Source organism: Pollachius pollachius (genome assembly GCF_949987615.1).
Source record: "Pollachius pollachius genome assembly, chromosome: 2".
NCBI classification, from domain to species: domain Eukaryota; kingdom Metazoa; phylum Chordata; class Actinopteri; order Gadiformes; family Gadidae; genus Pollachius; species Pollachius pollachius.
The window spans coordinates 2,560,761-2,583,136 of NC_136935.1; the positions used below are offsets into that span (position 1 = coordinate 2,560,761).

At 45.5% G+C, this 22,376-nt stretch overlaps 1 protein-coding gene across 1 annotated transcript; it reads left to right on the top strand.

Annotated features, from left to right (window-relative positions):
* Window positions 1–2,773: 2,773 nt before the first annotated feature.
* On the top strand, window positions 2,774–13,244 carry mlip (muscular LMNA-interacting protein; the record flags this gene model as incomplete). The annotated part of the gene is made up of 10 exons (XM_079729024.1): window positions 2,774–2,821; window positions 3,459–5,174; window positions 5,854–5,925; window positions 6,699–6,767; window positions 7,444–7,527; window positions 7,728–7,793; window positions 8,648–8,698; window positions 9,206–9,262; window positions 9,396–9,524; window positions 12,734–13,244. The coding sequence occupies 10 exons, from the start codon at window positions 2,774–2,776 to the stop codon at window positions 12,962–12,964; spliced, it is 2,523 nt and encodes an 840-aa protein (XP_079585150.1). The 3' UTR covers window positions 12,965–13,244.
* Between the last annotated feature and the right edge of the window lie 9,132 nt (window positions 13,245–22,376).

Here is a 22,376-nt window from a genome sequence, read left to right on the forward strand (position 1 = left end):
AAATGTTTCATTAGTTTTGGATTTATTAAATGGTTGTGTATCTGTTCTTTCCTTGTTTGTGTGTGTGTGTGTGTGTGTGTGTGTGTGTGTGTGTGTATGTGTTTGAGAGCAGTCCGCAGTAGGTTCTACTATTGCAGTCTGTTATCATCCAAATAGTGTGTGGTGTGTGTGTCTGTGTGTGAGTGTTTGGGTATGTATTTGTGTGTGTGTGTGTGTGTGTGTGTGTGTGCGCGCGCGTTCACGTGGTTCAAATATTCATAACATAAGTACGAATTTGAAGAGTAATTTCAGAATAAGAGTAAACATTTGCATGCTATTCATAAGGATGTGATTCCCTGTTTATGTAAGGTACAAATGATCAAATCAGAGTGTGTGCTGCAGATGATAACGAACAAGATGCTGTCATCATTTTAATCATCCCTTTGAGATCGTCTGATTGAGATCATCCCATTCTCCACGTTTTCAACATAGCGTATAGATTGCTGAGCAATTAAACTCATTCTAAATGGTAACCCAGTGCCATGTTGCGAGGACTCGTTATTTTTACGCCTTTAATACGGCGTCGAACCGCCCGCAGCCACAGTCACCCAGCGCTGATGCTGCCTCGGAGCAGGGTGCCCAGGAGTGGCTTCAAAGGTCTTCCCAGCAGGGGGCTCCAACCGTCGCCGGGGTGTGTTCCAGATACTGTGGTGACTTGTTGGTTTAGCACGCTAAAGTGTCATTTGAAAAGTGACGGAACGCCGAACCATGAACCGTGTGTGACCGTGATTCTGCGCAGCTCTGCGTCCTGTTGTTTCCTCTGTCGGGCTGGTCTATTTAACGGTGACATATTATACCACCAGGTGTGAGTGTGACTAGCCGTTACAAGCCGTTTTGAAAATCTGCACCTTCTGATATCACAAGGGGGCGTGTCCACCTAGATGTATGACGGATAGATGAGCAACGTTTGCTACGGTCCACTGGGTAGGCTGGTAGACTGATCTATCCAGCACACATCTAGGTGGACTAGGCCACTTGTGATGTCAGAAAGCTAAAAGGCTAATCACACTCACACCTGGTGGTATAATGTGTCACCCTTAAGCATTTGAGCGATTTGTTCACGACAACGTATTTCACCGTTTCCACACACAGAAGATGAGACACTACATGGAAACAGTTTGTTTTCATTTCTTAAAGACAAGAGGACGTTATCATTTGATTACTTATTCTTCCAATGAATCTGGTCAATGTTATCGATTCCTGACATGTTGTACTGCACCTTAAATTGACAACCAGCCAAAGTCCCGTCCTAATGAATGTTGAATATAGAGGTATTAATGTCTGTGATGAGAGAATAGAAATTTTAATCATGTGTTGAATGTCGTTTTAAATTTCCCTGCCGTTTGAGCAGTAAGTGTTCCTTGACATCCGTCATTTATGGCCAATAGCCTGTAATGTTTGGCTCAAGGTTGCTCAGTTGAATGCTAATGTTTCTATCTCGTTGGCTGGGCAGTTGATGTCTATTTGTAGAATGTTCCTGAGTGTCCGATCAGTGTCAGATTGGACGTCAGAAATAGGGCATCATTTACAAGCGATCCGAGTAGGCCTTTGGGAAGACGCGGTGGTTAATCATATCCTGACTGAATAATCACACTCTCTCATCTTCAGCCCTTCTGTTTTCTCTTGTTGACGTTTAAGCGTCCAAAATAAAGTTGTTTACTACCACGGGGCCAAATAAGTTCATCTCACAAGTGGGTTGACCTGTTGCAATGGTAATTAGCGGTTTTATGTAGCTCTACATATTTTGTTTGCACAACATCCTCTGTCACATGCAAATTGCCCTGTTTCCCAAAGCCTCAGTGATGGACTGCGCTGCCCTCCCCAGTTCCCAGATCCCGATCTAGAAGAGGACCTTTGGGATAAGGCGGGACAGGATGCTCAGTTTCATAATGTATGCTTGACAAATGTGCAGGAATGTTTCCAGCAGCCTGTTGAACCCTTTGCACGGAGAGATTCAAAAATGTAAATCATACTCATTCTTTTCATTGCATAAAGCCTGTCGATCAAGTGAATGATGGATTAAACATCAGTCTGGTGATAAACCTCATCATAACTTCCCTTGTAAGTCATATGTCATTACATATGCTATTAGTTAAGGGACAGGCAAGGGTTTGTCGAGAAGGTATGTTTACCTTATATAATATTAACATCAGAATACTTGAATACTTCAAACTGTCATCGGTCATTTTACCATGTTAATGGGGGGCTTTCAAGCAATATTACATTCCAACTTTAACTTTCCCTTGGTCACTGCTCTTCACCAATGCCCTACAGATCCCACCTAATTCAAACCTTCGCGGAGGTCATTTTGTCAAACACACACAGCACTGTATGCAGACGAGGTTGTTCAGTCCCATGTGATAGTCACACCCGCCTGGCTGCGGGTTTCCCTGCCGTGCTAATCCCAGCAGGAGCACATGTGCTGCTGGCGCGTGCGAATCCTATGTGGTGAGCATGTGCTCCAGGGAAAGTCAACACACTCCTGGGGAAGGGGGGTCACGGTACTTCCCTGAAGGGGGGGAAGTCACAAGTCAATTCTGGGCAGAGAGTTCAGTGTGGGCTCGCTCGGGTTACCTTCCCACCAGTTAACATTTGCCTCATTTCCCCCCATCTCTCTCTCCCTCTCTCTCTCTCTCTCCCTGGTCAGAGTTCAGCTGTTTTCCGCCGACGGATCCTGGAGGCCATGTCACACGCTTGGACATATAAAGCGGGAATATTTCACGTGAATCCCGCAATGGAGGAAGGAGCTAAAAGCCCTGCGCAGGAAGGGACAAACTTCAGGGTGAGTGGACTTGGGAGTAATTATTAATATTGGATTTGATGAGAGATTCATATAGGTCGATGGATTCACAGGATTATGGATTTTGTAATATGAAGGATTTAGTGTTGTGCACATTGAATGTGTGTCACACATATATATTACAGACACATATAATAATGCTTTGACGTTAGACAATTGATGGGGAATCCTGATGGGCTGTCACCTAGGTTACCTTTAAAATCTTCTAATTATATGCACTATCCATGAATAGTCCTGCATATGGTGTCAGGAATCTGTGAAGACGATTGTCTACAACGGATATAAATGGGTTTATTTTTAGCCGTTATTTATAAGTATGCTCTATAAGTATGGCCTTTCCTTTCAAATGCTTTGGAGACGCTTTATTGTTTGATCTCGAGTGCCAGCAGAGTCAGCTCCTCTCCCCTCTCTCCAGTCCGATCTCGCCAGGGCTTCATCTTTTCCTTTTAATCAGTATATTCTACCAGTTTGTTCTATTTGATTTATGCCGTGCGATCTCCCGCGAGGAATTACACAGAGCTCCCCGGTGAGTGGCCCTCACAGTGAATCAGTGAACGCACTAGTCCACCCCGGCCATCATGTTGTCCTTCCTCCCGACTCTCCCTCTCCTCCCCTGTAGTGGAAGCGCTGGGCGGATCACGCGGCCCTCCCTCCCCCCTCGCCCCCACTCAGTCCGCAGGCTGACAGCACCCGCCGGCACCCAGCGGCTCACATGGAGACCGTTGTTGGTAAACACCAGAGCCCTTCCCAGCAGCGCTGGCACGGTGTCTGTCCCGGTGCCGAGCCCGGCTCGGGTGTCTTCACAAATAGGCCGGCGGCAGACTTCAGGGCGCAGAGCCCCGCCGACGCCTCCAGCCTGTTCTCCAGCCAGGCGTCCTCCCGGGAGTCGCTGCTCTCCGACGGCTGGGACCGGGAGCGGAGCTGGTCGGCCATGCAGCTGTCGGCGCCGCTGAGCCGCGCCGTCTCGCCCTGCTCCTCGTCGCGATCGGGGGCCTTCACCCCCACCGTGGTCCGGGTGCGGAGGCACGCCCTGGCCAGCGGCTCCAGCCTGCTGCACCTGCCCCAGGCCTCCTGCCAGTCGTCCTGCGAGAGCCTGGCCGAGTCCGCGGGGGCCCACTCCCCGCCCCCGGCCCCCAGCCGCCACCGGCCCCCCCTCACCCGGCTGTCCCTGCTCACGGCCATCCTGAGGAAGGGCCGTCTCCCCGTGCTGTCCCCCGCCCTGCAGCGGCCCTACACCCCCTGCTGGCCCATCAACCCCATTACGCTGGCCTCCTGCACCGCCTGCTCGGCCGCCTCCGGCCTGCCCCCCGTGTCCCCCCGGCCCGCCCTGTCCCCGTCGCCGGGCCCCAGGGAGGCCCCCGCAGAGCCCCCGACGCAGAGCCGCTGGGACTGGGGCTCCTGCAGGCAGCGGCCCGCCCTGCCCTCGGTGCACATCCCGGACGGCCGCAGCTCAGGACCCCGCCCGGCAGAAACGCCGGCCTCGGAGAGCAATTGTCGCACAGGCAAGGGGCCGGTGTTCCAGACTGTGTTCTCCCGTCCGGTGGCCGGTCCCACCGCCCTGCGAGCCGCAGGAGGGGAGCAAGGGGCCCCGCCGCCCGGCTTTCCCCTCCCTCCGCCGCAATCAGCGGCACCCCGGCCCAAAGCCGGGCCTGCTAATGGAGCTGATCCCCCCGCACCTGACGAGGGGACGGAGCCGACACGGCTGCCCCCGTCACGCCCCTGTTGCTATTCCGGAGCCCTCTCCCCCGGCCCGAAGCGGGGTGCCAATCAGACAGACCCCCGGCAAACAAGTCCGGCCAAACAGAAACAGCCCTCGCCTGAAACAACGGCCGCGGGGAACTTGTCGGCTCGGCGGGTGTGCAGTCCCCCGCCGCTGTCAGCCAACGCCAGGCTTGATTGCATTTCTCCGCCACCTCGGTCTCTGCAGTCCTGCTTGAAGAAACACCAGCCTTTCGCCTGTCAAACACACTCCCACGAGCCGCCAAAGTATCCCGCGACAAAGTCCCCGGCGCCGGGCAACACTTCCATCCCCGGGCCCGGCCCGGTTGATTCCCCCAGGGGCATGACCTCGCCCGTCGCCCCCCTGCGCTCCTCCTGCCTGTCTCCTTCCCGCTACGCTCCCGTCGTCTTCCCCGGATGGCCGTCGCCCAGCGGCTCTCGCAGCTCCACCCCCGACCGCTTCACTCTCTCGCCTTCGCCCGCCTCCCAGGCCCGCGACCTCACCCCCCGCCCGTCCCCGTCCCCGTCCCCGTCGCCCTCGCTGCGCTCCACGCCGTCCCCCAGACCGGGCAGCCAGGGCTCGGACTACACTGACAGGGAGGGAAATAAGAGGAAGGTAGATGTGGTTTGTGTTCGCCGGCTGCATGACGTCTGCCTGCCGCGCCGACGCCGCCTCCCTCTGTGTGTGTTTCTAACAGGTTTTGAGTGATCTGCTCCGTCTCGATAAAGACCCTGCGTTCATTCCTTTTCATGTCAATGTTCCCTTGAACTATTCGCCGCGGTACACTTTGGCTGTATGCGTTCCTGTCTCAGGAAGGGTCTTGAAGCTAAAGTTTGCAGCGTTCCAACAAAGCCAAAAGCAAACTATAAAAGGGAACTGGAATCAAAGTAGAATCAAAGTAGAAGATTCTTTCTGAAGAGGTCTGAAATGATTTCCCCAAATTGAAAAGGTCTGTGTGACATATGGGGAGAAAAAAGCAGCGGCCCCTTTTTTATGGCATGGGGTAAACTGTTGGAACCGTGCAATATCAAACACCAGCTTCAAACGGGAAGCAGCAGCAACCCGCTCATTTACCCACACCACAGAAACACCCAGCACTAATTTGAACGTCGATTGCAGTGAGCTTGCTCGTTTTCTTTCATTTTTATTTATAAAAATGGGCTGATAGATGTGGATGCTTGCAGTTTGACCTTCAAATAGACGTGACGCCCCAACCACGCCGCTGTTTCAGTTCATAGAACACCACGCACCACAACTGATATCTTATCCCTTCTGTTTCCTTGGTGATCCACAGCCACACAAGATAAAGTCAAGCTACAAGTCTCTGGCTGCCATCCCCACCAACACCTTATTGTTGGATCAGCAGGTGAGTTAAGCTCATTGTTTTTTAATATGTACCGCAATATTTAAAAGATATGTGTTCGGATGTTGAAACATAAATGAGGTTATTATTATTTTATTAAATATCATATGTAAATGTATCCTAATGTGATGTTTTGGTTCATAAAGGAGCAGAAAGTTAACTATAAATCCTATCCCCAGGAAAGGTCATTGGGTTGTTCTGGGTTGACAGCGGTATGATTCCTTATGAGTCAGCCATTTTATATCAGAGACAAAGTCAGCTTTAATGTCAATTACTTCACATGTAACATTCAAAGCAATCGAGAATACGTTTCTTATCTATCCCACGGTGAACAGATAAAGTGCACTTAAACAGATAAGACAACACTAAAAGTACACAACAAATAAGACAACACTAAAGTAAACATTGAAGTGCATAAGAGATAAGGACATTGCTAATATTAAAAAGATTGACAATAAAATCATAAAATCAAAGTTCTGCAAGATATATTTGTAACAGTAATGGTAATGGTAAAAGTGCATATGGTAATAGTGCAAAAAGAAAGAACAGTCGGAAAGATAGCAGCAATTTCCCCTTCTTTCTGGGGGGGGGGGGGGGGTAGAAAGGAGGGGAGAGAATATAGCTTCCAGACGGCCCGATGGATGAAGCTGTTTGTGAGTCAGGTGGAGCAGGCACGGCATATATAACCGAATACCATTCCGTCATAACGTCACGTCAACCTCGCCTCCTATAGCAATGAACTCCCCGGGGTCTGAATTGACGCTTTGCATTGGCAGGTGATAGACGAGCAGGTGGAAGCGGAGGACGTCCCCCGTGGGGCTGGGGCTGTGGACCCACACGCTGAGGTAATTCCTGGAGCGCCATGCTCAATCATCACATTAGCAACCCTCCGTTATTTAATGGAGGCGGGTAGGAGAGTGTCATGGCCCCGGGTGTTGGGGACTCCCTGCTGGGCAAGCTCTCAGTTCCCCAATGACCTCATTCGCCTGGAGTAAGATTCCCTAATCCCTGTTCCACATGTATCTGAGTTCACTGGAAGTCCCCTTTGATAAAAGCGTCTGAAATGACTAAATCGTCCTTATTACTAATATTTAATGCTAAATACGTTACAACCAATTGTAGTCATGGTTTGTAATAGTGTTTCACGTCAATTTTTTTGCCTTCCTTTGTCGTTGCTTATCCTTTTTGCTGCAATTGTATGTCTGCCAACCTGCCACTTATTGCTCTTGCGGCTGTCCCTGGAAGGGAACATCCTGATATCTCCTCTGTGTTCCTCCCTTCTCAAAGTATCTTCCCTCTGGGTTTGCGGGAGTCTTCATCCCCTTGCCCTTTGGAGGGCTTACGGTTGGGGGGGGGGGGGGGGGTATCGTATGATGTGGGGCAGTGAGATCCCGACTGTGATTAAGGGGCTATATTCGACTTGACTCTAAACACATTTATAGACTCCTAGAGCTGGAGGAACCCTCGCCTCACTGCTCTCTCCACTCTGATATCCCCGTCCTCTCCTGTCTTCCCTCCCAGATGTGCTCCCCTGCCCAGCTCAGACAGGAGTCAGAAGAACTGTACGCAGTCATTGATAAGATACTGGAAGACGGCGTACCCAAAGTGAGCGAGCTCCCCGTGGTAGATCTCTGTATGATTGATTGATTGATTTGATTTTATTTGACCATTAAAATACATAGAGTCAAGGCTGACACAATAAAGCCAGAAGGCTTATTTCCATTGTGGTCCCTGTGTGGCAGGAGAAAAGTGTTGACAAGGTGTACAATGACTCATTTGACGGTTTTATTTTCCTCACCCTTTAGACTAAGGTCTCCTCGTTCTCGGCTCAGCCGTCCGGAGAGTCCGACCACCTGGTCACGGGTCTGAAGGTACGGAATCCAACACTTTGAACTCTTGATGGGAGATAATAGGGATCAGGGTTGGGTCCGGAATCGTCTCATAACGAAAGGAAAAGGCCACAACTGAAGTGAAACTTGGACAGAGTGGGAACACAGCTTGTAAAGCTGTCTGAAGTCTCCACGCAAGTTATCACATATTAAATGCAAACACACTGGAATGCTTCGGTTCCTCCTACGCGTTTTATATATGTCTATTTATTGTCCTTATTATCAATGGAATATCAAATAAAAGGATAAGCCTTCAACCTCAGCAATGAGCACATCATGGTTATATTGATGGTATGCGAAAGAGCTACATTGGCAGTGAACACAATATAACAATTAAAAATGTAATTATACAGAACAGCACCAATTATAAATGATTGAGAAAAAAAGTAAAAATGTATTGCATTCATATATATTTGTTTGTTTATTCTTGATGCATAATGCAACGCAAAAGGAAATGATGAACATCAATACAAATCTCCCGGGAATGGCATTTTCTGCATGATGGGCTTCATAGCAACTGACAGAATTATCTCCATCCTGCAGCACTAGCAACAGAATGAAAACCATTACTTGTCAAAGCTGAAATTGTTACTATACTCTGATGGAACACGGCTTGTGTTTATTTTATGTGTGGCCTTGTTTGCACATTATTCTAAAAGGAGATCAGACAGATAATACATTAGCTATCCCCATCAGTAATGAACCACAACCACGCGGGTTGAGGTAGAGATAAGAGATTGAACAAGGCTCTGTCCACCCTGAAGTACGTAAGAGCATTGAGGATGTTAAGTCTTATTCACTGCGGGTGGCTTCACCGTTCTCCTCCTGTCTTTCAGCAAACGCAGCTCAACTCAACAGGGAGGCCCATGGGGCGAGAGACTAAATATGTACGTTTAAAGCCCTTTGTTTGTTTTGCTTCATGTATAGAAATTATAGAAAGTATAGAAATAAGTACTTCTGGTTACAGTGTGATTACGGTGTTATTAACTTGGCAGCACTGTTCAATTTGTTGACACATTTTTATTATTTTCTGTGTTTTATTCTCCTTTTGTATAAACTGAGATGGGTTTACTTTAAATGGAAAAGTGTGTGCTGTTTTATGGGGGTTTATTAAACATACAAGCTGTAAATATTGAACGCTGTTGCACACGTAGAAAGAACAGAAACTGTCAACCTGCCAACTCGATATCCATCCCACAACATGACCCTGGATCTCGTTCTCTCCGGAGACTCTCCAACAAGGAGTAGATGGCAAAGTGTCTTTCACACAGCATTCTTGATACATGTGTAATTCAATTCAGGGTAAATATTTATACCTGACAATTGTAACTGAATGCCATGGGAGACGTTATAAAAGGCATTATGTTCCGTTAAACACCGCCTTTTGTCCTCAGGCAACTTTAAGAAGCCCAACGCCATCTTACTTGGAAAGAATCCCGGCAGAAACCCAGGTGCCAAATCGATTTCACATCTTTCATTTCTGCTCCCTGTCAACACAGTGTTTCCCGAGCAGTGTACTGCAATCTCCACAACAACACTCTGAACTAACTTCCAAGTTCTCATGCATATATACATTTCTCCTAGACTAAACCCGGAGTAATTCGACCGATGATTGCCATTCCGAGGCTGCAAGTGGAAGACTGCGCCAGGGAAAACCGACGCAACCCCTTTGCACGCTATCTGGTGGACACACCCGCAGCCCCAAGCTCTGCGGTAGGGCGGCTGATCTGTCAGTCACAGGCCGTCAATCTGTCTGTCTGTCAGCCTCTGCCTGACCTGTCTCTAACCTGTCTTTCTGACAGTATGATCATCTTGATGGCATCTTGACGTCAGTCTGCCAGTCTTTTCCATTCGTCACTCTCTGTGTCTCGTCTGACCTTATCTCAGTCAGTCACTCGCATATTCATGGGAATGGCTATTTTCCAGATTTTCAAGAAAAACGGCAAATGGTTCCCATGTTACATATTCTTGACGTGTCCACTTCGGGGAGTAGGATGAGCACAGGAGGGCATATTAATTTTTACCCCGCTTGTTTGAGGGCTCTGAGTGTCTGGAAAGTCCAGTCTCAGAAAAACACTGCTTAGCATAATTTAAACATTCTTGGTAGTGCTTTTGGGAATCCTTAATTATGAACTCTGCGAAATAAATAACAAAAGGCAATGTTATATTAGTTGAACAAAGGCAGTTATGCAAGGCTCACCTATCTGCAGGCAGAGATGGATGGGTGGAAGGGGACAGCCCAAAGGGTAAACACTTCCTACACACGTTCTTTAAAGCTTTTTTTTTTAACAAATGAAACAAAACTTAATGGGTCGAAATACTCGGAGAGATGACAACAATGCAAATTCCCAGGGGGGCTCGATGCAAACTCAAACCACAACCAAGCATGATATTATATAACATTGAGCTTACATGAATAAACCCTGTTATTATTATTTAGCGCTACAAATTGCTTTGGTTCTTTTACAGTGTAGCAGGTGCCTTGAACCCTTGATCACTCAATAGCATGTTTTCAGTGCTGGATTTCCATCTTGTTCCCCACGCTTCCTGGGACAAACTCAAAGTCCCAAAAGGAAAAACTTTCACAACGTTTCAGGCAATATAATACTTTGGTGAACATTTTTTTTCGTAGCTATCACTAAAGCGCACATGTTTATGCTCAAACCAATACAGGGAGAGTCCGGTGCTGTGTTCCAATATCCATACTATCCACACTCACTCACTATACTTAGTTTGAGTACGTAGGGCGTTCCAATTAAGATCGGGGCGAAAAGAAGTGTACTGAAAGGACCCGGATGGTGTACTCAAAACGGTCAAACCGCGGAGTGTGGATCGATGTACAATTTTCATACTCAACGGCAGCCATCTTAGCAAAAAAGCCGAAGAGGCGGAGCTAGGCTGAGCCAATGTCGGCGCATTTTCCACATAGCCTGCATTAATGGAGTCATTTTGTAGGTTTTATAGATTTTTATAACTACTATGCGTAAAGAGTTCACCGTTCAAAGCGGGAGGTTTTGCGGGTGAGGTTGCAATCGAGGTTGCAATCGTAATTTCCGGTCAGTGCACCACGGAGTATTCGATTTGGAACGGCAGTGAAATCTGAAAATCAGCGCACTTACTATGTTGAAGTGTACTCATGGAAGTATGGATACCAGAACACAGGTCTGCATCTCATAACCGAGATACAGCGGCCACAGCTGGTCTCCCTGCTGCAGAACAGATCACATCATCGAGGCCTGACCCAAAGTGACTCCCGGCCCGATCTCTCCTGGATCGAGGAGATGCCTCGCCAGGTGTTCAGAGATCAAGGCATCGCCCCCGAAGTGCAGTAGCAATTGAGATACAATCCGAATGGAGTGAAGTTCAACCTCGCCGAACGAAAGAAGCCATTTGTCAAATGGAATGTCTTTGAATTCAATACAATACGATCGCAACCGAGATATTGCACCAGTGGGTGTTTCACATTTCCGGGAATTGCATCGCAGATGCCCTATAGCCTATAGTATATAGTAGTATACAGCAGTTATAAATTTATGTAAATATAATATAAATATAATGCGTAAATATATCGAATTGGTCTGCATTTATGTCTCTCTTTCCATGCGGGCACTGAAAGCGTTTTCTAGCTTGTGCCACTCATTCACTAATTCGTACAGCTGTCGATCCTGCAAGGGAACAGCCGGCTGATCGAGAACATTGTTTCTCTGTTCTGCTCAAAAAACATGAATGAGTTGAACTCTCCCATTAACATTTAAGTGAATACAGAAACAGAATCTTTTCTCCAGCCTCGAGATTCTGCATGCGGTGTTGAATGAATAATTCAAAGCTATTGTAGCCCCCAAATACATCGAGTAGGCTATGCTTCTAGTTTTGGCGACTCCTTAATAACGCAGAGACATTCCTAAAATCTGTTTTAGGAGTGTATATGTTATATTATTATATCCTTACATTTCAGAGGCCTTTTTAATTTTGTAACACATTATCGATAAACATTTGCATAATTGGCGAGATCCATTTAAATCATTTTCATTGTGCAGGGAATTCATGTCACTCGGAGGGACGCCTGTAAGCCGCTGATTTAAACGCACGCAGAGCTAGTCGTGTAAACATAATAACGCTCCCATCGACACGCCAGCGATCAAAAGGTTTGCTTGAGGTAACCGCACGCCGCGTGTTTGCGCTACACACAGCTCTCACAGAAGCAGCGGGGCTGTCATGGATTCAGCAGGGAATCTCACTGAGCTGTCACACACACACACGGAATGCACACAAACACACACTTTTGTATCTGGTCACGTCTTCAGTGGGTTACGCGCATTGTCCGAGCTGCGTTCACATCATCAACCATAAGAGGTGATGTTAGATGTGATGGTGGTGATGTAGGCTGCTCTCTCTGACACCCTTACCCACTTGCACAAGCACACACGCGCTCACAAGCTCGCAGACAAAAACACACAAACGCTCTCTCTCTCTCTCTCTCTCTCTCTCACACACACACACACACAAATAAAATTAACCCCACTCATCATAATTATGTCTCCTGTTGATTGTTTTTTCTGACAAGTTTTGTCTTGTTCTGTGCCAATGCCAATGTGACAGAACAAAGCCAGAGAGCCACCCCTGCCACATATTGCACAAGCCAACTCATTCCACTTACATAAGCTTTTTCATATTCTCAATTAAGTACAGAAAATAACCTGTATTTAGTACTTGAATCAAACAGATCAAACCCTCCAATTTGTTCCACTGCGTTTGTTTCACTAACAAACTATCAACACAACAACACATCAAGGTTTCCTCAATGAAAGTTTTCCGTAAAGAATATTTGTTGAGTGTTACCGAATGTGAATACAATGTACAATCATGTTTAACTTCTTAATAACCTGACGCATATTTAACAAGTTCTTCTGTTTCCGTTTCAGTCAGAGTGTACGATCCTCAGGTGGAACGAGGAGGACGGTTTGGGTTCTAGAAGCCCACCGCGGAGTGAAGCGGGGAGCCTTGAAGACGGGGGAACGACGTCGACGTCCGCCCTGTTCATCCTGGAGTCTGAGGAGCGCCGTCCTCCCGTCAAACCCGCATGCTGGCAGGGAGCTTCGACCACTTTCAGTCGGGCCGAATTGCTTCCGGAAGCTTTTGACACCCGTATTTGAAAAACCCGTTAACGGCTGTACACACATTTTTAATGGCTGTTTATAAATGTACTACTAATACTCCTCTTCGTCCCCTATGGGACATAAGGCTGCTTATATATGTGACTGAATGCAATTCTATGAATAAAGTGCAGATGAGAAATATAACAGAAGGGAGATGGGTGGCACTGTTAAAGGTTAACGGCGCTTCGTATGGGTATATGGAAGGTAATGTACGTCGACGCGCTATTCCCCACGCAAACTCGCATTCATCAAACAATGAATAAAAAGTTACTTGAAAGATTTTTTTTTTTTCTTTGCTACAACAACTGGTTTCGAATGATTCGAATGGATGGAGGGAAAAGCCAGGGATTCGGGAAGTGGGGGTGCTTAGGGAGCTGCAGAACCCCCTCCCCTCCTGGCGGCCGCTGGCTGTAACTGCAAGTGAGAAAGTTTTCTGAACAAATTAATACTTTTTTTTTGTTGAGTATAATTTATCATACAACATGATTTTTCATTAAATTATTGACATCCACCCTTTTTATGATATTTATCATATTATCATTTCATTTTATTTAGAACATTGTCTGCGTAGGCTATGACGCACAACGCAGAACAATGCTATGCGCGGCGGGAAAATTCAAAAAGTCAAGCTTGTTACAAGTGCAACATGTCGCAGAAAAGATGCATTTCAGATTTTTTTGGCCCGAAGAAGGCAAAACTTCATCAAAACACCAGCCGGTCATCCGATTCCCTGTCAGCAGCCCTCTGTCTCCCCGGCCAGCACCCCTGAGGAAGAGAGTTCATGTTCACAGACGCTATTGCTGCAAGACGGCGCCGGCAACAATGGTGCTATTGCTAGCCCCCGCCCTCCGGTCGAGCCTAATATCGACTGCGCCGGCAACAATGACGCTAACCCCCTTCCGGTCGATCCTAATATCTTGGCTTTGGCTAACCTGCAACTGCCGGCATTCGCAACAACTAGTTATTCTGTTGGTGAAGAGCCCTGCCGGCCAAAGGAGTTTCACTTCCCAGTCAGGCGATCGGCAGGTGAGAACTTTAGCCGGTCATTTAAGGTTGGTTGGTTTGGCCAGTGGACGTGGCTACACCACGTGGGGGAAACCGACACCGCGTTATGCTTCGTGTGCTGCTCTGCAATAGAGAAAAAGCTTGTCAGGGCAGACGGGATAATTAATGCTGGCAACTTCATTAAAGGAGGGTTTGGCAATTGGCGGAAGGCAGGTGAAAAGTTTCGGGACTCGGGAGCATGAAAAATCTCGTTTCCATACAGAAGCCATAAGCAAGCCGGCGGCATTGAAAAGGACCCCAATTAATTTGCTTATGTCGCAAGCAGTAAGCTAAGGAGCATATGACTGCGCAGACTGTTTTGGACAGACTGGTTGGCAAAAAAAGAGCAAAGACGGACGGTTCACTTGACGGAGAAACCGTCAATTTCCTCATATCAGACAACTCGCAACTCTGGATGAAAATTAAGGCTTTCTTTTATTGTCACTTTCCTTTGTAAACCTTTAGAAATAACCTCCCGAATCCTTGTTATAACGCTGTGTATAATCCCGGACCGCAACAGCTTGTCGGCATGTTGTTAGTGTGTGAAATTCAGCACAGTTTCAGCCGAGTTGACTCTAATTTCCACATTGTTTACTTGCTAACGTTTGTGAATAACAGTGGCTAGTAGCCCTGAATGTGACGTCACCCGTCATCTCGTCTCTGTAAACAATGTATGTTGCGCAGCATTTATCATGACGTCATTATATAGACCCTCTCTCAGCACCCCCCCCCCCCCCCCTCGGACTGACTTCCCGCGTCCCTGGGAAAAGCAGACTGAGGCTGCGGTCTTACCTGCTTCTGTTTCTAATGGAGTGGAATGACCGTGAAGTGTCTAAGTGGCAGCAATGATAAGAGCTGTTCCAATGCTACGGAAAGGTTCAACAGGTGTGTTCATAAAGACATACTTATCTGCATTCATGTCGGTATATATGAGTGGACAGGAGGGTGAGTGTGTACATCTGCGACCGCACAAAGCCTTGTGTTAGTGCGCTCGGATTCTCTGAGCAGTGCATTTGTCCTTGCTCAACATCTTTACTTGAACTAATTTCCATCGAGGTCATGGAAAAGAGGTAAGGAGAGCACATGGGTTTGACAATTTGTTTGACTATTCAACTGGAGATAGTTCAGACATAACTTGTGTTGCTGTAAATCATTTTCCATTAAGGAAATGCTATCCGTGTGTGTGTACACCTGAATTGAAATCCCTAATTTGATGGAGCAGGGAACTTGCGGCTTGTTAACGCATCAAACACATGAATAATACAACAGAGGACAGACGAAGTGTAAAGAGGGTGGGGGACGTTTAAAATTGATGGACGCAAACCATCAAAGAGAATGCAAGAATGAAAGAGGTTATTCCGCAGCGAAGTTGCACACATGGATTATCATTTGATGTTACACACTCGTGCGCGTTTGTGTTTCTGTGTGTGCGTGCGTGCGTGTGTGTTTTCAGGCTGCATTGGGAAGTGTCTGTTGTTCCTCAGAACTCCTCGTCCCTATTGGGACCCTGATGATATTAGGAAGTGGCTTTCATTTTGAGGGCAAAAGTTGATTGAACTTAATTACTGGATTTCCAATATTTGTCCTTGATTCTTGAGCTTCGAGAACTGGCACGATAAAGGACAGATGCTGGATTCAGATTGGGAAAGCTGAGCCGGCTCAGCTCTACCAACCAATCACATTCTTCAGGCTTTGTAACAAAACCTGCTTGTTATCTGCGGCCATACAGAGGCGTGATGTGTAACGTCTGAAGACGTAGTCGTAGAATTACTTGATTAACACTTGTTTGGATACAATGATGTATCCTAGGCAACCCAAGCCGATTTGGCGAAAGACTGAGCCTTTCTGAGGCGTGGCGAATCTGGTGATTCACCTCGCACTTCCTGCTAAATTTCCTGAGGCTTTTCCTTGTTCTGTTCCAATTGTCAAGAGGCTAAGTCGTAGAATTACTTGATTAACACTTGTTTTTCGGATACACTGATGTATCCTAGGCAAGCCAAGACGATTTGGCGAATGACTCAGCCTCTTGCGGAGCTTCTGACAATTGGAACAGAACAATGAGAAACATCAGAAAATTGAGCAGGAAGTGCGAGGAGAATCACCAGACTTTTTGGAATGCAGCCCTGACTGCATTGGAAGAGAAATCTAGAATTTATAGATGGGGCTTCATTTGTAAAACTACCTTTGTACATTGGGTTTTTGTGTGTGTCTCAAGGTGTATCTTCATAGAATGCAATAAAAACCAGACATCAGGGAAACCGGTTATAACTGGAAATAAAACAGTTCCTTCCTAAACCTCCCTAAAAATTATCTTCTGTCCCAACCCTCTGTCTTTTAACAACATTACAACATTACATTAACTCACATTTGACGTTATCAGACTAATATCGTCAAATGTCAAACAAGTGTGTCAATGAAGCGGCGTTCTGTGCAGCATGCACTGAGCCTTCTACATGTGACGAGGTGGTCCGAACCACACTAGCAGCCCCTGGGGCCTTTGTGACAGCCAGCGCGTGTATCCCCTGTCAACGCATGCCAGCACAGGCAAGCCAGCGAGATCAGCTCCCCCTCCACATAATGGCTGACCTCCCCGCCACGACGCACAGCTCAATGACAGGCTCTTACCCACACTGCACTTCAAGATAGACTGAACGAATAAACGGCCTGGCATAGAGAGGCCCCCTGTGTACTGTCGCACTCAGTCCCAGAGCAGCGTCCTGCCTAGCATTGTGAACACATGATTACACACCAAGATCGGGACCTTAGTGTGTGTATAAGGTCCCCACCACCTTTACAGCATCCATGCATGCACGCACACACACAGAAACGCATACGCATAGGTTGGTATTCAAACAGATGCACACATGCACACACTCACAGGCATGCTTATGAACATATGCAGACACTCACAGACAAACGCACACACATTCATACACACATATGCTGATACTCACAGAAACAGATACGCACATGCTCACAGACACGCATACGCATACACCCACCAGACAAGCACATTAATAGTTTACCTTATGCACACCCCTTTCAAAGCTCTATTTGTGGAGACAGTTTGCACACCTTTATTTTATTTCAGGGTATGCACGTTGGCAACCTCTATTTAATATTCATTTCTGTATTCTCCAGTTTAAAGATGCCTGCAGCGCAGAATAAATACAGGGTTTGTATTTCTAACTCGTTGCATTGCTTCTCTCTTCTGAAGTGAGGGCTGGTTTCTCCGATGTTAGCTGCCTGCAATCCACATAAACACCACATTTGTTTTTCTGGAAGAAGCTTATCAAATATCTTTTATCGCTTTGCGCCGATCAATAGCGCTTTCTAATCATCACGGAGATAATGGCTACCCAGAGGTTTCTAAACCCTTCATCACACTTTTACACACAAGTGTGAGGAGAAACTTAAAATATTTTCAACAGCTTTTGTTGTTCAGTTCACAGCCATTAGAGTTCAAATTTGTCTAAAGATGAAGATGATTGGCCTTTACAGCAACGTAATATGAGTTTATTATTTGTCAAACAAAAAACTTAGAGCTGACCAACTGAAAAGAAGTCATAAAGGTGATGGTGAAGCCAAGGTTGTACTTCGACCCATGAAAGGCGGGGGGTCATTCCTGCTGAGCTTCAGATGTAAACAATAAAATATTAAAATGAATACCATATCTTGACAGCCAGGGCAGGAGCTCTATGAGTTGTGTATTGTGCGAATTTGGCACCAAGGAAAGATTGCAGAAGAATTGGTTTTCTAAACAAACAAACAAGACTGAAACCACTTAATTTAACTATCTGTACACATACACAGACACACTAGTGACTTGTGCGGTCTGGCACCATTCTCTCAGTTATATCCCCAAATGACATCTGTATGCTTGTCATGTAAAATATGCTGTGACTCTATTCGAGTTCAGAGGTTCAAAGGAGTAAGAAGACACCTTCTGTGCCACTTGATGGCTGAAATGTGACTGCTTCTCCCTGAGGCAGCAGTTAGTAGCAAAAAAAATAAATTTTGGTCAGCACTGCCAGTCCAGTGTAATCCCAGGGCAACTGCTGTAATGCTGCCCTCAAACGTTGTCAAGGCCTCTAGATACGGTTTGAGGGCAGAGGGAAAGAGCACTGGGCCAATTACTGATCTTGGTGGGACTTCATTGTTACTCAGGATGTGTGTCAGGAGACCTTTGGGCAAATCTTTCAATCCTGTTTTCATTTGGCACATAAAACACATGGCAGATGGTTGAAAAGTCGAGAATAGCGCAGTTTAGCACCGATTGTTTACCTTATATATTTGGGTTAAATCAGCTGAGGTTTTGATTAATTGTTTGCTCACACTCCCAAGGGGAATATAACAGCCTTTGAATTATTGAACACATACATTCTATTCAAAGAGTTGATCAGTACATTATGGTCAATGACACAAAATTGAAGCAGGGACCCACAAATAAAATAGGCAATAGGCTATACCTCCTTTGTCACAGGTTCATTATATTTGGAAATATGCCACATTACGAGATTGTTTCATGAAAACATTTGATCTCTGTTTGATTGATTGTTCTGTTGAGTTCTGTTTTGGTTCTGTATCTAACATATCATTTGTATCCATAATCAGTGCATTTTAAATCTTGATCCGATCAAATAAACTAGTATTGGTGGTAAAGGCTGGATATAACTTACATATACAGATCATTGTGTTATTCAAAAATGTTAGATAATTAAAGACACCACGACTTGTGTTCAGACTTATTCACCCCAAAATATAAATTATGCAATAAGTTGGTGTCTACCTAATTATTTAGGTAAATTTGTCCCGATCCAATCAAATGGTCATCTAACACGTTCATCCTATTTGATCCCATGTTAACTGCCTGAACACCTGGAGATCCATCCTGTTTTCGAGAGCTTAACCCCAAAGGATCCAATCACATTCCCTTCTATACATTCTTCTATACCCGTGTAAAATACATTTGAAAATAAATTAATTAATCTCAGACTTTAAAATCTTTGCAGATACAGGGATTCACAAGCAGTGGAGACTTCCTCAGGGACTGGTATTCAATGACCAATCGACTTCCATTGCAAGTTCAAACGTTTGATGTCGCCCAGTTACAAGGTGTGAGCTGACTGAACTGGGGTTTGGGCAATGTCGTTTCAGGTCAGCTATGAAAAAAGCAATACTTCCTTCTTAGTTGTATTTATTTATTATCGACTAAGCCTGGAGTTATTCCAGTGTTTTTATCATTCCAAGACGGAAGAATTATTCAGAATATCACAGTGCTGTTGTTGGAGTACTTCACCGCACACAGAATCAACTGTGAGTGTTTGAGACGTTCACTTGTAATTCTTCAACTACATCAAAACCTTAACACAACTTCCATCCATCCTTCTATCCAGGGGTGCTTCTAGGATTAAATATCCTATATACCCAGACCAGGGGGATCCTGTTTTCATGCTTTTGTCTGGCACCTTAAATGTCTGAACCATGGCAATTTAAAGCCACAAAGTCTAAGATCAAGGCATTCTCAGTAGGTAGATTGCAGACTTTCAGAATTCAAAAACTCAACAAAAGTGTTCTTTCCACTCTGACTTGCTGGGTTATTTTAGAACGTGAACTAGCGTAGCTTGGCTGGCTGGGTGACGTAAGTGGGCGGGTTTTGGGAGTGTCGATGGTAAGGTTCTTGCAAAGTAAAAGAGTGAGGTGCGGGCTGGCCCACATATTATAGGATGGGATTTTATTGATAACATAAACACAAAATCACTATCGATCAGCATATATCCAGGTTGTTTGAACTACAAGTTAGTTGAAATGTTACACATTTTAAATATGTACCTAAAAAACGGTGGTTTACTTTTATCTTAATAATGAATTGTGATGTTAAAAATAGTACATTTTTGTAATTAGTTCTAGTATTAAGTAGAAGAAGAATACTTCCCGTCTGCTATCATTACACATTAATTGACATGCCACAGTACCAGAATCGAAAAAAAATTGTTACGTTTAGTTAAATGGTGTGAAGGACATCTGCTGTAAACACAGAGGCTGTTTTTTTGATCAATGATGTCATATTGTTTTTTTCGAGGGTTCTAATGAACGATCTGAATGACAGCTGCTTCGCTCTGTCTCGTGTGCAGGTAACAGCTGTATGAATCTGCACCAAGAAACTGGGATGGTTTGTTGTTTAATTACCATACCAACCAACCAAGTGTCTTTAACTCTCTCTCTCTCTCTCTCTCCCCCTCTCTACCCACCTACCCTATCTCTCTCTCTATATATACATGATATTCTTCATAGAAGCCATTTATCTGTCTGTCTCTGTCTGTCCATCCACCTCCCTTCCTACCTATGTCCGATGTCTCTGTATGTGGGCGATGCTCTCCGTTAGTTAAGTGACGCAGAGTGTGCCAACACACTCAGCTTAGATTGATTGACTCCAACTCCAAATCAATTGAAAGCATGCCGAACATAATGGAGTCTGTTGAGGCCCCATTTGCCAATGCCGCATGGAGCTCGTCTCACAGCACACCCGCCCACAGCCACTTCTGTCAACAGTAGACCTTTTCATCTTTCTCCAATTGGATTTCTTGTGTGCGTTTGCTTGCTCAAGGCAATTCTTTTTGCCCTTAAGAGTGGCGAATGCGAGAGAAAGTGCCTTATTGGCTGCCCTTTACATGTGAAAAAAATTATTGTGTGCCCTCTTGTGCCCCGTCATACAATAAATTATGAAGATGAGCCCTCTAGAACAAGACAATTCGATAACGTGCCTCAATGAGTGCCCTCTTAATGCCCTTACAGTGCCTCCATGGTTGAAGAAGTGCCCTCTAGAGTGGTGAACACAGGAGGAAGTGCCATACATGACGCGTCATAGCTTTTTGCACGCTGGTTGGGCCCCACGTTGTGCAGAATGTGCCCTTTTTATTTTTTCGCCCCTGCCCTTTAAACAGTCTGAGGCCGCCACTGAGAGGAGCAGTGCTGTTTCCGTGGACGTGCAATGAGATATCACGCTCCACAAGGTTGGCCTACCTTTGGACACAGCCGACACTGTCATATGGAGATTAAACTCTGAGGCTCGAGACAAAGACAAAGTGGCATTCAAATTACAGCTGAACACAGTGAACACCGACCGCAACGTCACCAGGGAATATGTAGTTGATTTCAGGGAAAGTGGTCAGGGGTTTGTGTTAATTAGCTCAATGCGGGTTTCAATACGTTGATATCGTAACCCTTTTGCAACCCGGCTTAATCAGGCTACGTGCCTGACATAATAACATCACATATCCTTTTTAAAATTAAAATGATAACACTTTAACACAGTGTATTGCCGCAAACCTGGAGGTGGGCCGTGGCCGGTATTACAGCAATTTGTCACATCAAGTTTACCTCCCTGAGTGCACATCAGAGCGTGACTCTGTGTTGCCAGAAGGGAAAGTACCGTAGGCTACCTGATGCTCAACATTTTGCTTGAGTGGAGTGATCGTTCACGGGTCAGTACCAAGAGAACAGGTGTCAACGTTATAATGCCGCAAATAAATCAAGCCACATCGCACTGCGGAGGCGGTTCATGAAGAATCTGCTGGACACAGGGCAATCTTCAATCTATATTAGTGTGGGCGGGACGGTGAAGAGGCATTGTGGTTTATCTCAGACCCATACATTATATGCTTACTTTGCATACTTTATATGGTGTTGTCTTGACCAGTCTGTGTAGAAGCAGAAAGTAGTCAGAACAGGTGTTAGCACTAACAATGAGTGGTTCAATGAGGTGCTAATATTATCTTTAATATCGTGTGTCTAATGAGGTAATATACGTTTATTTACATCATTGAGACACTCAGTTAATGTCACACAGTTGCACAGCCAGTTGAAGTGGACAGAACATTGTTATGGAGTTCTACTAAATTGTACATGTTGCAAGGTGTAAGATTGATGCACATTATTGTAACAATCTAACAACATTACTAAATTGTTATTTTACCATTATAATATGTATTTTCTATTCATACATATTTATTGTAGCTTTTTCATGCTGGTATTTAATTCTTGGAGTTGGTGTCATCATTTTGCAGTCTCTTGCCCAAATGAGTACTTTTCATCACCCCAAGTTATGAGTATCTCTCTCACTTAGGGTACTGTATTGTTGTGTGGTCCAGCTCTACAAAAAAACATATCAATAACTTAATGATATGTTTTTTTTGATATGTGATACTTAATAACAATAGTCTATCATGGTTGACCGTTGAGGCTAAACTAACATCTAGTATTGTAATGTTTACCCAAAATGCCGCTGTTGATCAGAAACCTGCATTTTTTCAGAACAGCTTGTTCAAATCGGCTCAAGGCACAGTCATATGACTAGACTGGTCAG